The sequence below is a fragment of the Saccostrea cucullata genome, unplaced genomic scaffold (genome assembly GCF_032062105.1).
Source record: "Saccostrea cucullata isolate Sc308-1 unplaced genomic scaffold, CSIRO_AGI_Scuc_v1 ctg1943, whole genome shotgun sequence".
NCBI lineage: Eukaryota > Metazoa > Mollusca > Bivalvia > Ostreida > Ostreidae > Saccostrea > Saccostrea cuccullata.
The window spans coordinates 62,166-80,080 of record NW_026920964.1 but is presented as its reverse complement, the minus strand read 5'-3'; the positions used below and the strand labels follow the sequence as shown (position 1 = coordinate 80,080).

Genomic DNA, 17,915 nt, shown 5'->3' with positions numbered 1-17,915 from the left:
ATCGTGTTGTTTGACTTGTAGACATTTTCTCTATGCTGCTGTTGATTTTTTTTAAGAAAGGGGGGAGGGAATATAAGCATTTGTTAGAGTAAGAGTTGCAAATACCTCAACGACCTTAAACTTGTTTGTGACCTTTGGCTTAATAGGGGGTCATTTATCAAGGTCAAGGTCATCCAAAGAGAGAGAGAGAGAGATAAACTTGAGATTAACACTTGAAGCTGAATCTAGATAAAGGTAATGGATATTTCTTTATTACTTTTTGAGTAAGGGGTCAAAGGTCAAGGTCATTTGGATTTTAAGCTTAAATCGACAATTTCTCTAGTTTTCCAATGACCTTGACCTAATCTTCAAGGTCAAAGGTCAAAACATCTCATGCAGTTGTGAGTCATGGACATTTTCTCTACACCACGCCGTTCAAAGGGAGGTAACTGCAATTTATCTAAGCTATCTAAATTGCGTAGAAATTGATTTGGTAGGGAAAAATCGCTATTTCCTAGATTCATTCAATTAATATTCAATGTAAATAAAATTGAAATAAACTCTACATACAAAGGAGATCAAGAATACTTGGTATTAAAATTTCGTATTTGAGCAGGAGAATCGAATGCTATTGACAAAAAGTGAAGAAATACCCAATACAAGCTTTAATTAATTTTCATGCTCATCAGCACCTAAATTTCAGACAGAAAAAAAATGTAGTTGTTGCCGATGCTCATTAGAATTTCATTATATACTTCAGAGACTCACTGTTAAACACTCAGGACACTTTCTTTGATGTGTCATCTACTGCAATCTTTAAATTTTATGTCGATCTGTGTCGTCGTTTGAACTGTAGAAAATTTTTCTAGGTTCCTATTGATTTAGAAAAAAAAGAAAAAAGGGGGGGGGGGGTTATATAAGCATTTGTTAAAGTGAGAGATGTAAACATCCCCACGGACTCAAGCTTGATTGTGACCTTTGGAGGTCAAAGGTAAAGGTCATTTATCAAGGTCAAGGTCATTCAAAAACCTTTTAAACTCGACTTTAACACTTGAAGCTGTATCAAGCTAAATATAAAAAAAAATAACTCTTGGGTAAGGGTCAAACTCAAAGGTCAAGGTCATGTGGCATATACAAGCAATTTAAATACTTTTCCAATGACCTTGACCTTTTGACCTTTGTTTTATTTCTTATAATTGGAAGTTTTCGTTGTTTTAATTTTTTTTTTGGTGGAGCTGACATATTTAAAAACTACTAATTAGATGCAATAAAGTAATGAAAAAAAAAATTGGAAAGAAAAAAGTCGGAATTTTCGATTTTTCAAATCACATCCTGTGACGACCGGGAGTGACGGCGGAGACATTTATCCTTATATCTGTTGTTCACTCTTCAAGGTTTATTACTCATATAAGTTAAGTGTCTTGATGTGTTACCATAACCAAGATCTGGCTATATTAACTACTACTCAGTTTGAGGAAAGGAAATCATGAGACCGGAAATCAATTTTTAATAGATGTTTGTAGTTACTCTAGACAATTGCAGTCTGAATTACATGTTCTAAAATCATTTCAAATACTCTTTCTATAAAAGATATTTATGGGATAGTATGAAACTCAAATTATACAGTTTTTCTCTCATAACCGGAAGTTGCCGTTTTTGTTTCTGGTGGGACGGACATATATCAGAACAACCAATAAGATGCAATAATGTGATGCCGAGAAGTATTCGAAAAAGAAAAGCTGAAATTTCTGATTTCTTTGATCACTTCCTGTGACGACCGGAAATGACGGCGAACGATCTTAACCCTTATGGTTTTGCCTACTTATCAAGATCTATTACTCTTTGAAGTTTGGCGTCTCCATCTCTTACCGTTTCCGAGATCTCTTTGTGATAACTTCTAATATTGAGGACAGAAAATCACGCGACCGGAAGTGAATTTTACAAAGATATTTGGGGTTACTGTAGAAATAAGCAGTCTATATAACATATCTAATAATAACTACAAATACTTTATGCATAAAGAATATTTATGGGAAAGAAAAATACACAAATTATGTAGCTTTTCTCTTATAACCGGAAGTTGTCGTTTTAGTTTCCGGTGGGACTGATATATTTCAAAAATACAAATAAGATGTTATAATGTGATGCAAGAAATGTTTCATGCAAGAAAAGTTAAAAATTTAGATTTTTGTATCACTTCCTGTGACGACCGGAAATGACGACGGACGATCTTATCCCAACTGAATTAATAATAATATCCTTTATTTATACAGGATTGCACAATTAGTTTACAACTAGTTTACATTGTGGTCCTGAAAACATATATACAGACAGATGATTATGTACAGAAACATAATACTCAGTAAATATAAAGCAAGTAGCTACTAAAATCAATATATACACATGGTTTGTGTTACGTTACCACTAAAAACAATCATATTTACCATCTAAGTAATTATATTTTAGTTTGACGACTGGTAATAATTTTTTATGTATGATGTTTTAAAACTTTGCAAAGATGGACAATTCTTTAAAAATTCTGGCAAATTATTCCATAGCTGGGAACCATAAATTGTGAAAGATCTTCTATAATATTCTGTTTTAGCCCTCGGAATGTACAATGAATTACTTTGACTCAATCTTGTAGCTCTGTTGTTTATTTCATGTACAAACTTAAAAACATCTAAATAATCTGGAGTTAATCCGTGAAGAACTTTAAAAACAAGGATGACAGTTCTATACATAAAATAATCATTAATTGGCATCCATCTCAGTTGTAAAAACATTTCCGATGTAGGTGTATAAAAGTTGTATTTAAAATCACTCAAATTTGCCTACTTATCAAGATCTACCACTTATATAAGTGTGGTGGCTTAATCTCTTACCGTTTACGAGATCTAGCTATGATAACTTCTCATTTTGAGGACAGAGAATCACGCGACCGGAAGTGAATTTTACAAAGATATTTGACGTTACTGTAGACATCTGCAGTCTGAATAACATATCTAAAAATCATTTCAAATACATTACGCATAAAAAATGTTTATGGGAGAGAAAAATACTGAAAATATGCAGTTTTTCTCTTATAACCGGAAGTTGTCGTTTTTGTTTCCGGTGGGACTGATATATTTCGAAACTACAAGCAAGATGCTATAATGTGATGCAAAAAAAGTTTCAAAAGAGAAAAGTTGAAATTTTTGATTTCTTTGATCACTTCCTGTGACGACCGGAAGTGACGGCGGACAATCTTAACCCAATTAAACTTGCCTACTCATCAAGATCTATTATTCATATAAGTTTGGTGTCTTAATCTCTTAACGTTTTTTAGATCTCACTGGGATAAAATATTTTTGAAAAAAGCGGAAATCGGACATATCTGACGACCGGAAGTGAATTTTGAAAAAATGAAAAAAACGCCTGGGCGTATTTAAGTTCTCCATCATCCCTGAAAATTTCATGAAAATCTGTCCAGCCATCTTTGAGAAATCTTGCCGACAAGATTTGGGGAAAAAAATAATAATAATAATAATAAGAACTAGATACTCTTGTTGCTACAGCAACAAATAAGGTCTTCCGTTTTTCTCTATTTATCTGTAAGAAGGATATTTTTCTATTAGAAAAAAAATAAATAAAGGACAAAATGCAAAAAAAGGAAGAATTCTCGATCTAGGCTTGATCCCAAAACCATTAGAATGAAAGTCGGACACGCTAACCACTGAGCCATCGAGTTCGACAACAAAAAAAGTTTTTTGTAAACTTATCATTTTCAGGTTGAAGGAAGTAGTTTTGTAGTGAAAGAAATAGTTTCGTAGTAAAGTCCCGGTCAAATTTCTTAAAAAATTGAGATTTTCCCTGTTTGATGTGATATTTGATGTAGAAAAATGATTAGAATAGTTATGAGACACATTTGCAGTGAATCAGAGTGCTTGATGAAAAAAAGAATGATGTGCAACACGTATGATGTTGCTATGACACTTAGCATATGCAAAGCTGTAAATGCAAAACTATTGCACGTGGTCAGTTGCAGAGGAAATTAAGCTGAAAAGCCGCAAGCTTTAGAAGATCGTGAATGACCCCATATCAATTGGGGAATTTTTTTAGGGCATAGATTGAGTTACAGTATACTGGGAGTTTTACCCTGCTCGGAAAAACAACCCAAAATCTGGGTAGTCCCGGGGTGCATTTTTGGTACATGTGCACTCTACAAGGCAGATTACATGTAATTTGTTGTCATAATTTGTGAGTCACGGGTATTTTCTCCACACTGCAACGTACAAAGTGTACAAAACTACAATCTATCTAACCAATCTGAATTGCATAGAAATTCATTTGATAGGAAAAATTATTTCCGAGATTCTTTCAATTAATATTAAATGTAAATAAAATTGAAATAAATTCTACATGTAAAAGAAATCAAGAATACTTGGTATTGAAATATCGTATTAGAGCAGGAGAATCGAATGCTGTTGACAAAAACTGAAGAAATAGCCAATGCAAGTTTTAATAAATTTTGAGGCTCATCAGCACCTAGATTTCAGACAGAAAAAAATGTTCATCTTTCCAATAGTCCTTAGAATTTCATTATGTACTTCAGAGACCCACCGTTACACTCTCAGGACACTTTCTTTGATGTGTCTTCTACTGCAATCTTTAAATTTCATGTCGATATTTGGTGTCGTTTTTTTATATGTTGGTATTAATTTTTTTCGAGAGAGAAAAAGGGGGAGGTGGGGTATATTGGTATTTGTTAAATTGAGAGATGTAAATATGTCCACGAACTCAAGCTTGATTTTGACCTTTGGGTGAATGGGGTTAAAGGTCAAGGTCATTTATCGAGGTCAATTTCAAGGTCATAAAAACCCTTATAAACTTTAGTTTAACACTTGAAGCTGAATCAAGCTAAATATAATAAAGATTTTTTAGACTCTTGAGTAAGGTCAAGGTCAAATATCAAAGTCTAAGGTCAAGGTAATTTGGGGGAAAGACATATGACAGCAATTGTAATACTTTTCCAAGGTTTATTAATAAATTCATATCAGTTTATTGTCTTGATCTGTTACCATTGCCAAGATCTGGCTATGCTTACTACTCAGTTTGAGGACCGGAAATCATGTGACCGGAAGGCAGTTTTTAAAAAGATATTTGTAGTTACTCGATACATTTGCCATCTGAATAAAGTGTCCAAAATCATTTCAAATACTCATTCTATAAAATATATTTATGGGATAGTATGATACTCAATTAATAAAGTTTTTCTCTCATAACCGGAAGTTGCTGTTTTTGTTTCTTTTGGGACGGACATATATCGGAACAACAATTAAGATGCAATAGTGTGATGCCAAGAAGTATTCCTAAAAGAAAAGTTAAAATTCATGATTTCTTTGATCACTTCCTGTGACGACCGGAAATGACGGCAGACAATCTTATCTTAATTGTTTTTGCCAACTCCTCAAGATTAACCACTTTATTAAGTTTGGTGTCTTAATATCTCACCGTTTACGAGATCTAGCTATGATAACTTCTCATTTTGAGGACAGGAAATCACGCGAACGGAAGTGAGTTTTGCAAAAATTTCTTGACGTTAATGTAGACAGTTGCAGTCTGAATAGCATATCCAAAAATCATTACAAATACTTTATAAATAAATGATATTTATTGGAAAGAAAAATACTGAAATTATGTAGTTTCCCTCTTATAACCGGAAGTTGTCTCTTTTTGTTTCCAGTGGTACTGAAATAATTGAAAACAACAAATAAGATGCTCTAATGTGAGGCTAAAACAGTTTCATAAAAGAAAAGTTGAAAATTTCGATTTTTTGGATCACTTCCTGTGACGACCGGAAGTGACGGCGGACGATCTTATCACAACTGATTTTGCCTACTTATCAAGATCTATCACTCTAGATAAGCTTGGTGTCTTTATCTTTTACCGTTTACGAGATCTAGCTATGATAATTTCTCATTTTGAGGACCGAAAATCACGCGACCGGAAGTGAATTTTACAAAGATATTTTACGTTACTGTAGACATTTGCAGTCTGAATAACATATCCAAAAACAATTTCAAATACATTACGCATAAAAAATGTTTATGGGAGAGAAAAATACTGAAAATATGCAGTTTTTCTCTTATAACCGGAAGTTGTCGTTTTTGTTTCCGGTGGGACTGATATATTTCGAAACTACAAACAAGATGCTATTATGTGATGCAAAAAAGTTTCAAAAAATAAAAATTTAAAATTTTCGATTTCTTTGATCACTTCCTGTGACGACCGGAAGTGACGGCGGACGATGTTAACCCAATTGGTTTTGCCTACTAATCAAGATCTATTACTCATATAAGTTTGGTGTCTTTATCTTTTACCGTTTCTGAGATATGACTCGGACAAAACTTTTTTGAAAAAAGCGGAAATCGGACATAACTGACGACCGGAAGTGAATTTTGAAAAATTGAAAACTGCATTTGAAAGATATTTTGACATTCTATCATCTCTGAAAATTTCATCTGAATCTGTCCAGGCATCTCTGAGAAATCGTCAAAACAAAAAGGGAAAAAAATAATAATAATAATAAAAAGAAAAAACAGTAGAATCACTATAAGGTCTTCCGTCTGAAACGGAAGACCTTAAAAAACAGTAGAATCACTATAAGGTCTTCCGTCTGAAACGGAAGACCTTAATAAAAGTGAAAAAGAAACCTAAGAATAACAAGAAGGTCTTCCGCTGAAGACGGAAGACCTTAATAATAATAATAATAATAATAATAATAATAATAATGATAAGAAACCGAGTAAAAACACTATGTTCCCAAACTCCGTTTGGGGAACATAATAACATGATTGTCATCCTGATTTTTTATATACTACTTTATAACATTTTCAACATTGAAACACTGTGATTCATATATGTATTGAATAAAGGTGATAAAAGTCAAAAGATATCAAAATGATATCCTTTCACAGCATGACCTCTGCCCATTTTACAGCAGAACGTAAAGGATGATAATAACTTTTACTTTTTCTCTGATTTTCTTTTTTCAAAGAATTTAACAAGATATATTTTTGGTTCGAATTTCTAACAGCATTATTATTTTAGCAAAAATTAAAAAAAATAAGTATTATATATATCGTGTCAAATACTGATGGACTTTTTCATACTAATTTACAAACTCAATTGTCTACAATTTTTTCCTTTTACCGACCATGACAAGGAGCACACTTCGGGTTTGAACGGTCGACAGGGAATGCTTACTACTCCATTGCACTTAAATCACCTCTGAAGTTTTAGAGGCCAGCGTTTGCTCTACTCGATCCTGATTTGCATTCGTTAAATGAACTAAGCTTGAAAACTGCTCGTTATCAATATATCTCATGAATAAAAAATATTAGCTCTCATTGCGTAGGGTCAGATCATTATTATTTATACCAATAAGAGCGTCTAAAACACCCTTGTCTGTAATTTATGAAAAATGTGAATATAACGCGCAGTAAACTAGACACAATACAATTCTGTGAACAGAGCATAACAGGGACCCATATAAATTCCAGAGATGGGATGAGGTACCTAGGAGAAGTAAGCGTCCCCTGTTGACCTGTCATACCCTGCCTAGAGACCTTTGTATTGATAAAGTATATGGAACATTCTGTAGTCAAATTCAGCACAAAACAAAGCTCTATTAAGTCAGCCAAACCACTAGCAAATTAAAGTTTATGCAAGATAATCTTGTCGTTCTATATATCTGTACACACACAGTCTGTTGATGTGGCCTGATCCCATCCAAACTAGGTGATTTTTTTCGTCATATCCCAGACCCAATGGTGTAAATATCCCATCTTGTTTTGTTGATAGAATTGACAGCAGGAGACCGTCCTTGTTAATCATGTGTATTGTGTGATCCGTTCGACTACAGATCAGTATATTTAAGAATGTGTCTACGCAGGTTCCATGTGGAACAAAGAACATCCATGGAAATACTTTTGATTGTCCTCTGTAAGTGAAACGATAATTTCCATTATGGTCTGTGACCACCACGCCACGCCATGCATCGGAAACAATAATATCTCCATTATGGTTCTCTTTGATATAGATAGGTTCACTATATAATTTCTGGCCTGAGTTGTCGTACTGGATGATTTGTACTGGTTGTACATTACTGTTAAACCGAATGACTTTCACCACTGAGTTAATGATAGAGTTTTTTGTATCATATCTCATCATGACCAGCAAATCTCCAGTTGAGGCTGAGTGACAGATACACCATGGATCCCACAGTTCTGTTCTCTTTATCAGTGTCGACTTTGTAGCGTTGTCTGCACTTAGTTTCTTAATGTTCCAGTCCTGGTCTACATAAATTAGTTCTCCTGCATTGTTTACCGCATGTACACCATAATATTCATTTACATCTGACAAATGATGAAGACATTCACCTTTAGAATTTGTCAAAATTAAATTAAGTCCACCACTGACCCAAATTTTATCTTGTGTCACAAAAGAAATGTGAATACTATGAATTAAGTCAGTCACAGTAACATACTTCTTTAACATTCCTTTTTGCATCAGCTTTAACATTTTTTCAGCTCTAACTTTTCTTTTTTGTGTCTCTGTGATTTTGATTTCAACAAAAAAGTTCTTTATGTCTCTTTTATTGATTTCTCCCCATAAGCTGCATGTTATGTTATCTGGAAGTTCTTTTGGTTTGGGGACAGGGATTTTCTTTATGAACAACAGAAACCTGACAGACTTATTTGCCAGTTTTTCAAATCTATTCACATAATCCTTCATTTTTTGATGCTGTAAGGCAAAACTAATATAAGAATTTGTTTTTTCATTAGGTGCCTTACTATGCATATAGATAAGTTTTTTCAAGTTTTCTGCTTTCACCGTAAGCTTATGTTGGATGCTGGAAAATTGTGCTTTCAATGTTTTTACATCTTTTTTGACTAAAGACTTGAGCCTTGCTGAAATTGCACGATTGTATGGTAGAATATCACCTCTCATTTGAATGATTCGTTCTCTGTGTTCCTGTCTTTGAACCGTGCAGGCTAATTTGATATCCAGAATTTCATGATCTTGATGTTTATCATTTTTATCACAGATTGGACATTTACAGGATTTGCACCAGTTTTTATATTTGCAGTCTGGGTGTATATCACATAACTCTGGTGTTATAAAGTCTCTATGCTTTAAGCGGTATAGAACGACATCATCGTCTTTGGTATCGAGATACACGACGTGTTTCTGCTTACAAGGCATACAGAAATTTTGTTCACATTGTCTGCAGTAGAATTCCACATCCCTCTGACACTGACTGCATTGAAGCACTTTAATTTGTGTTGTGATATCCTTATTCATTGTGCTACTTAAATATATTTTCTCATTTAAATTAAAAATGTCGTTTCAAGGGACAGTCTACAATAAAACAAAATATAATGTATTCTTAGACATTAATTTTCGTGATAAGTAAAATGATTTAAGGATGACGTTTACTCAGGTTTCAGAAATCAGAGAGATAATTTTATAAAGTATAATATATTTAATCAAAAATTGTTTTATATGGATAAAATAACTAAGTTTTATTTGAATATCAATTTAAACATTTAATATGTAAGTCTTTGAAGAAAATATACAGGAACAAAACTCAATGTATGGCTATGCAGAGGAAATTCGAACTAAATTTTTAATTTTTGAATTTTTTTTTGGGGGGGGGGGGGGCAATATTAATCACAAAGTAAATATTATATGTATTTTAAGACATCAATTTGAAAAATTTATATGTGTTTAAGCTCATAAATTATTTCAAAAAAATGAATGTTATGACATCAAGAAATTCAAAAACACGTACAAAAACCACTCCAGTCAGCATATCTAAATAATTTGATCATTGACCCCATATAATATTAATACCATGAAAATGAGGGTTACAAAAGTAATCCGAGGCTATATAAATAATTTAGAGTTCTTATCACTCAGATTTTTGCAATACTTGATTAAAAATAGGAAAAAAAAAATAATTATGACAGAGGAGATTCGGACTGTAATAATTATCACGTTTACAGCCCAAAATCTACTCATTTCTTTATATAGAGAAACTCTGTTCCCTTGCCATAATATTTCATTATTTATTTTTGTTGCTCTTAGTGTGAAAAATTGAGGCATTTCCCGAGAAATACTCAAGGGCCCTAGCTTGAAAACGAGGTCATTGATCTAGTTATTTGAAATCGAAATTTAACACAAGAATCATAGGTGTACAATGTGCAATAGGTGGTATTTCGTTCTTATCAGTGGAATTTTCAGTCATCTGAGTAAAGGTATACCTAAAATTTTAAAATGTACGTCTAGTAAAATTGTTCACTAAAACAAGAATTTTAACCCCCTCAAAGTGAATAACAAGTTATTCGGAAAAAAGTCAGAAAGCAAGTATGTTTATAATCAAATAATTTGCAAATGTTTGTTGTATTTTTCTTACCTTTCAATGTCAGTAAATATTTGTTTTTTGAAATTGACTAAATAGGCTTGTTTTAAACTATGTCATAATAAAAGGAGTGTTTGAAAAATAGGAAAAAATAAGTGAGCATAATAATGCATGTATGATCAAGATAAAATAATTTGAAAACATTTTCCCTATTTTTCTTATCTTTCTATGTCAGTTAATGTCTCTGGTTTTATTGATCGTGGAGTACAACATGCAAAGCTTATCTCTTATTTTTACTAGCAAATTACTAACAAAGAAGTTGCATACTTTACCTATAATCAGCCATGCTAAAGAAAACGGTCTAAAATCAAGATAAACAGTATAGAAACCAAATAATTAAACAGTTATTCAACAACGTAAGAACTGTCCCAATGATTTAACCTTTCTTTCGAATTCTTAACTGACCCTGATAATATACGTGCGTAATATAATGTGGGAAGGCAGTTACTCAATAAAGTTCGACAGAAGGTAAAAATTCGGATTAAATATTAACTTCTAGAATAAATTCACCACATGTTTGTCAAACTGATCCTGAACACTTTTTGTACTTGACAAATTAAGTGTCCTAAAACTATTAGAAAAAGGTTAGTTAGCTTGAATTGTTCATATTAGTAATGGAAGAAGCAAAATCACATTATTCTTATCCTGATTTTTCATATAATACTCTATAACATTTTCAGTGAAATGTTGACATTTAGACATTGAATAAAATTATTTTGTTACAGTGTTAAAGGATATCAAGATGAGATCCTTTCAGAGTGTGATCTGGGACCTATTTTACCTAAAACCAAAAAAAGTAACAAAATTACAGGATGCTGATTACTTTCTTTAGTTTGAATTGAAAAGGATTTTAATCTTTTTAAAATAATTCAACAAGATATCTTGTGTTGGAATTTCTAACAACATTATTAATTTTGCAAAATTTTACAAACAACATAAGTATCATATATATAGAGTCAAATGCTGATCGACGTTTTTCATACTAATTTACACACTGAATTAACTACGAATTTCATTCACTTTTTAACCGATTATAACAAGGAGCACACGTAGGTATTACAGCTCGGTAAGGGATGCTCACTCCTCCATGGAATTGATCTCACCTCTGAACTTTCAAAAGCCAGCGTTTGCTCTGCTCCTGATTTGTATTCGTTAAACAAAACGATCTAAAAAACTGTTCGTTTTCTCTATATCTCATGAATAAAAAGAAATATTAACGCTCATTGTGTGTGGAGCAGATCATTGTTATTCATATAAATAAGGTTGTCCGCAATCTCCTTGTCTGTTTGTCTGTATATTTTTGAAAAAGGTGAAGATAACGAACAGTGATCGATCACTAAGATTACTCACAATACAATTCTGTGAACATCGCATAAGAGGGACACATGGAAATTACAGAGGTGGGATCAGGTACATGGGAGGAGTAAGCGTCCCCTGATGACCTGTCATACCCTGCCTTAAACCTTATTTATTGATCAGGTAAACGGAAAATTCCATAGTCAAATTCAGTAGAAAACCAAAGTTTAACCAAATTGTATGTTCAATGGAAACAAAAAAGGAAGTACACAACTGCACTATCTAATCTGTAACTCTGAATGGTATAGGGAGAGTTACAGATGAGAGATGGTATCCCTAATATTATAGAAAGAATAACAGTTTGGATTACCCTAAAAATTTCTGTCCACCATATTAACGCACTTTGATAAAAATGTGTTTATCTTGGTCAATATTCTTGAAAATCTTAGGTATGATAAATGATTGAACCTGTTGGATAACTTTTTGATGACAAGGTCACTTCCTGATGTAAAAATGAGCGATTTTGATTTTTCCATACTTTGAAAATTCCTTCTCTCTTAAATGTGTTACTTTATTTTTTCCAGTTTGCATGGCATGCATTTAATGTAACCTAAAATTTGTTGAAAGTTTTCATCGTCATACCACTTATGCAAATACATTTATCTAGGTGTAGCATAGGCATCGGTAGCGGGGGGGGGGTTACACACAAATGTTTTGCAAAGATATACATAATGTAGACATTAAAAATTGGGGCTTACCATGGGGAGACACTTTCAATTTGCTACCGATGGTAGTGGGTGTAGTCCAATCAAAACATCAAATAGGAAGTGCACAAGAATACTTTGTAATGACGATTTTCTGAAAGCCGTATTAAAAACCTAAAGCATGGCTGTGATGTGATGTCATTGGTATTGCAGTCCAAACATTTTACCTGAAGCAGTCGAATAATATTAATTACAAGTACTGTACAATAACATATGATTGGATTTCAACAAAATTAACAACTCCCAGGTCCATCAGATGTCCTGCATGTACCAAGCTGCTTTATGTATTTCCTACAAACATTTTAAACTGATGTGAAGGAGAAACTTTTTTATATTCATATCAATTAATTCAAAATTTCTTCAGAGAAGAAGGAAAGACCTGCCATGAGCATCAACATAACACTCAGATATATCGGTGGTGATTTATTTAAGGAATAGCTGTCTAATGTTTTGGTTTCATGATGTGATCAATCGAGTAGCGTGTGATAATTTGCATAAACGCCTTCAAAATCATCACACAATACAATTGATTGATCATCGTCAAAAAACCAAAAAACTTAGTTATTACTTATATTTACACTAAATAATCAAAATTATCGAAAAAGAAATGTAATATTCTATTCAATAATAATCGAAAGATTTTATTACACTGTGTATGTTACATTAAACAGCACAAATAGCATTTTTGCAATATCGATAACAATTATAGAATACAATGGAATATTATATAATCCGTGATGAACATTTCTGACACAATAAACGTTCGTCTGTGGATATATCTAATAAGGCTTATAACAATTCATTTTGAAAGTATCTTGTCATATTGTATATCTTCATTTCTTAGTTAAGTTATTTAATCAACTTTTATAAGTAATTCTTTCTATTAATGCATCTGTATAAATACATTTCATCTATATATGATCCAACCCATAATAGGTGGTTTATGTTATCATAGGCCAGGCTACATGGCATCTTGATGTCTAGAAATCTGAACAGTCGTAACAGAAAATGGCCGTCTTTGTCAATCACTTGTATGGAGCCTGTGTCGCCACAACACACCAGGATGTTTGATAGTACGTCTGTACAAATCCCAAATGGTAAAATTCGTAGTCCTCCTGAAGGGGGTCCGATGTAGGAGAACCGGTATCCTCCTCCGCTGTCTGTTACAACCAAAGCACCACTGTGTGAAGTTCTAAAATCTGACACAATAACATCCCCATTGCTATTCTCTGTTATGTATACAGGACAATTATTAATTGTCTGGCCATCGTCTTTGTATCGGCTAGTTTGGATCTGTAATCCTTGACTGTTGTACCGGGTTACTTTTGCTGCTGTGTGATAGTCTTTACCTATATCATACTTACCAGAACCTACCAGTAAATCTCCATTTAACGGGGAACTGTAGATACAATGTGGTCTCCATAAATCTGATCTATTTACTAGTATTGACTCTGTTGTGTTGTCTTGTGAAAGTTTGCAGATGTTATCATTTTGATTTATGTAAATGAGTTCTTTTTCTCTGGTCACTGTGTGTACACCAGTACCATTATTTGTAACTGCCAGCTGATGCAGTATGTCACCATTTGCATTGGTCAAGATTAATCTATTTTTATCACTCACCCAGATTTTGTTTGTTAATCCAAGGGAAATATGACGATACTCTTTGATACCAGTCACAACTAAAGATTTGTGAAACTCAGGTCTAAACATTTTCAGGAAAGAATCGTTTCTTATGTTGTAATGACATTTATTACATAAACAATGCAGTTAACCAATACACAAATATACAGAGATAACGAGCGCACACAGCAGCAAGTTATTATATATGTGAGGCGCACACAGCAGCCCCTGGCCGCACACAGCAGGTCGAAATAGTTCACAAAAGTTACCAGTGGTTTCTTACACGGAATGGCGTCTTCTTCTACTGGCTACACACGAAAGCGTGACGTCATACGCACACATACACAAAAGGGGTACAACACGGGAATACATATAGGGGCTCGGCACAGGATACAAATTGTACTACATTCCCCCCTGTTCCAAAGAAATGATCCTATCCTGGACCTGAAATAAAAACAAATAATGCGGCAAGTCACCGCATTGCAAGAAATACACAATATATATACAACAGACATGAAGCAACATGTATTAAATATGGTAAAGGCATTTAAGGTTGTGAAGGGTTTGTGTCAGGACGTCAGACACTGTTGTCCTCTTAAGTTTCGCAATCCTCTCAGCCACTGGCAAAAGAGCCCATGGGGTGTTGACATCCATGCGGGAAGTGGGTGGCAAGTATGGAGCATCTGACTCCAGCAAAATCCTGTCCATGGGCATTGCACAGAGAGCGTCTGCGGTTTCAAACAATCCCAGGGGACTAGAAGTGAAACCAAACTTTACATTTGGTAAACGCTCCATCCATGCAATGGCTTCTTCTGGGCTCCCAATGTAGCAGTGCCTATGGATCCGCAAGTCTGTCAGGCCCAACTCCTCCAAAAGAGCAAGGAATTCTCTGGCTGCATACCCGGAATGGAGGTCCCTGCAGTGCACTACGAGTGTGAGGTACATGTCCTTCGCCAAAGGAAGAATTTCTCTAAGAAATGCTCGTTGGCGAGCAATCGATTCCTTCTTGCAGTGCTTTAGGCTTTGGCATCTTGGACTGCAGCGGCAAGATGTTGTAAAGTCTAGGCCAACCTCTCCTAAGCCGACACAGCCTGGTTCCTTCAGAAGTTCGCGCAGCAGTTCCATTGAGAAATCGCTCTTCACAGTGTGAGGGTGCAGCCCAAAAGTTAAGTAGATCCTTGGATCTCTAGCCTGCTGGCGGAATCGCTCCCAATGATCTGGGAAGACGTAGTTGGCAATGGCCACACTGAGTCGGAAATCAGGGTCGCCGAACTCATCTTCCAATGCAGAGAAATCCCTCAACTTAGTCCGTGAAAGCAGGATGTCTAGATGGAAGTGGGAATCCCCAAAATGTCGTTGTAGTAGATCTGGCTTGCTAAGGGAAAGAACTGGTGCCACCAAGTTTCCAGAAAAAGTCAGCTCTTGCATGGTCGCAATAACATCCCTCTGCCCTGCAGGTAAAAGGAGCTGTAAGAGATTACATATGATTCTCCAGTGAACGAGTGAAGCCACAGATGTCGGTGGATGAATGGAAAAACATTGAGACTGGGCAAGACCATTAGCATCCTCATACAGGTTCAGCAACTCGACTTCGCCATCAGTAAAGTCTGATGCTGCAGGATTTATTGTCTCCACATACAGATGCTTCTCAACCACAAAACAGAGAAGGTTGTCCAGAGACCCCAGTCCAATATGATAACATATCCTGTGTAGCAAACCATTCATGAGAGTGACCCAACGACGTCTATTTGCCTCATTAAACAAAGCACCCTCGGGATGGCCCTCAGCATTAATATGCTTTGCTCTAAGGAAACACTGCTTCCCTTCATGGACTCCACATTTCCAACATGCTGTCAAAGCTCCAAAGTACCATGGAAGGTGAGAGCGCAAGACATGGGGCTTTATAGCTGGTGTCCTAGCAGTGCACAGCGGACACTTCCGTCCGGACAATATCTTTGGTCTCTCTGGCACTTTCACTGAATCATCTTCCATATCTTCTTCATAATCTGGCACGAACAATGCTTCTTCCATGTAGTCAGACATATTGCTGTACAAAAAATAGAAACTACTAATGATTACATCATGAAATAATATACAAGTATTAGTACCTTATTGAGATAAATGACCTCAATAAGTTTGACTTATGCCTGCCTGGCACAATAAAACCAAATAAAAAGAGCACAACTTGTAATTATACATAATCTTCCAGATGAGCAGGTTTCTTGATCTTTCTCCCTGCTCTGGTTGTAGCTGTGGATCCTAAATCTTGATTCTTCTCAATGTCGTCAACAATATTCTGATTGTTTGTCTCTGTAGATTCATCTTGAATTGTCTCCATGTCATCAACAATGTCCTGCTCATTTGTCTCTATCACAGTATCATCTGCTTCACCTGAATCCTCCAGGCTGTTGTCAGTACCAATTAATTTGTTCTCCTCCCTATCAACATCAGGTGAGCTCTCATCCTCTTCAAAATACTTGTTTCTCAGTCGCCGAATCCACAATGGCAATTCCCTGTCATTACATCTTTTTAATTTGTCATGATGAAGAGTGGACTGTCTCTCTTTCTGATCTACAACAGTGTATAATGGTGGGTCAGCTGAAACGACAAGGTAAGGGCCCTTCCATGGCGACTGTAACTTGCGACTCTGTCCTACTGTTGTAGCCTCGTTAAGCCTGTAGACGACATCTCCTTCTGTGTATGTCCTTTCATTTAGCTTCAAATCATACAGGCGCTTCTGTCTTCTCTGCACACTGTCGAGTTGCTTCCTCGCAAATGAGTGTGCCTCCATCATGACCTTGTCTAGATGCTTCACCCATTCATTTGGCTCATATTCAGTCAATGTAAGACTTGCCATTCCAGTCACAATATCAAGTGGCAAAATAACTTCACGTCCAAGCATGAGTCTGTTGGGCGTATATCCTGTAGAACGGTTCTCTGTTGAATGAAGGGCCATTACTAGTAGAGGTAAGTCGACATCCCAAGTTCTGACCTTGCCCTCTATGTAGCAACGAATCATCTGAAGAAGGACCCTATTATACCGTTCAACCTGTCCATTCGAAGATGGGTGGTAGGGTGTCGTCCTTGTCTTAGATATCTGTAAGGCATTACACAAAGCCTTAAACAGGTCCCCATCAAAATTTCGACCTTGATCTGTATGGACAGTGAGTAAAAATCCAAATGTCACAATGAAGTGGAGGAGGAACTCTTTGGCTATTAGCTGAGCAGTTTGATTTGGGAGTGCTACACATTCAATCCACTTTGTAAATTGATCTATCATAACAAGGACATACACATTTCCTCGTTCGCTAGGTGTAAATGGGCCAAGAATGTCCAAATGAACACGCTCCTTTGGGTACCCTGCATGATGTCGCTGAAGAGGGGCTTTGGGCTTGACTGACGACTTCTTATTTTTATTGCATACAGAGCACGATTGGACATATTCTCTGCAGTCTTGGGACATACGATACCACATGTACTGATGTTTGACTCGCTGCAATGTCTTATCCTGGCCTACATGCGCTGCTGACATCATATCATGGCAACCGTAAAGGACTTCTTCTTGCATGGTTTTTGGAACCAGTAAGCATAGCTTCCGGTTTGCTTCATCTCGCCAGGCATAGAAAAGTATCCCGTCCTTTATGAGCAACTGACTCTTGCACATCCAGTATGACCTCGAGGCTGGGCTACTCAGAAGCAAGTCATGTGATGTAGGGGGTTGTTCTAGCCACTGGAACAATACTGATAAATCTGCATCTTCATGTTGTAGTTTTGATACCTCTTCCTTT

At 35.3% G+C, this 17,915-nt stretch overlaps 3 protein-coding genes across 3 annotated transcripts; all 3 read right to left on the bottom strand.

Annotated features, from left to right (window-relative positions):
* Positions 1–7,683: 7,683 nt before the first annotated feature.
* LOC134258868 (uncharacterized) lies at positions 7,684–9,327 on the bottom strand. Its single transcript, XM_062741458.1, has one exon. It carries the CDS (start codon positions 9,325–9,327, stop codon positions 7,684–7,686), a length of 1,644 nt encoding a protein of 547 aa, XP_062597442.1.
* Positions 9,328–9,372: 45 nt separating this feature from the next.
* Positions 9,373–14,217, bottom strand: LOC134258867 (uncharacterized). Its single transcript, XM_062741455.1, has 2 exons — positions 13,435–14,217; positions 9,373–9,384 (listed from the first exon to the last, which is right to left on the bottom strand). The coding sequence occupies exons 1-2, from the start codon at positions 14,215–14,217 to the stop codon at positions 9,373–9,375; spliced, it is 795 nt and encodes a 264-aa protein (XP_062597439.1).
* A 160-nt stretch (positions 14,218–14,377) lies between these two features.
* On the bottom strand, positions 14,378–16,214 carry LOC134258860 (uncharacterized). The gene has a single exon (XM_062741449.1). The coding sequence runs from the start codon at positions 16,168–16,170 to the stop codon at positions 14,656–14,658; it is 1,515 nt and encodes a 504-aa protein (XP_062597433.1). The 5' UTR covers positions 16,171–16,214; the 3' UTR covers positions 14,378–14,655.
* Between the last annotated feature and the right edge of the window lie 1,701 nt (positions 16,215–17,915).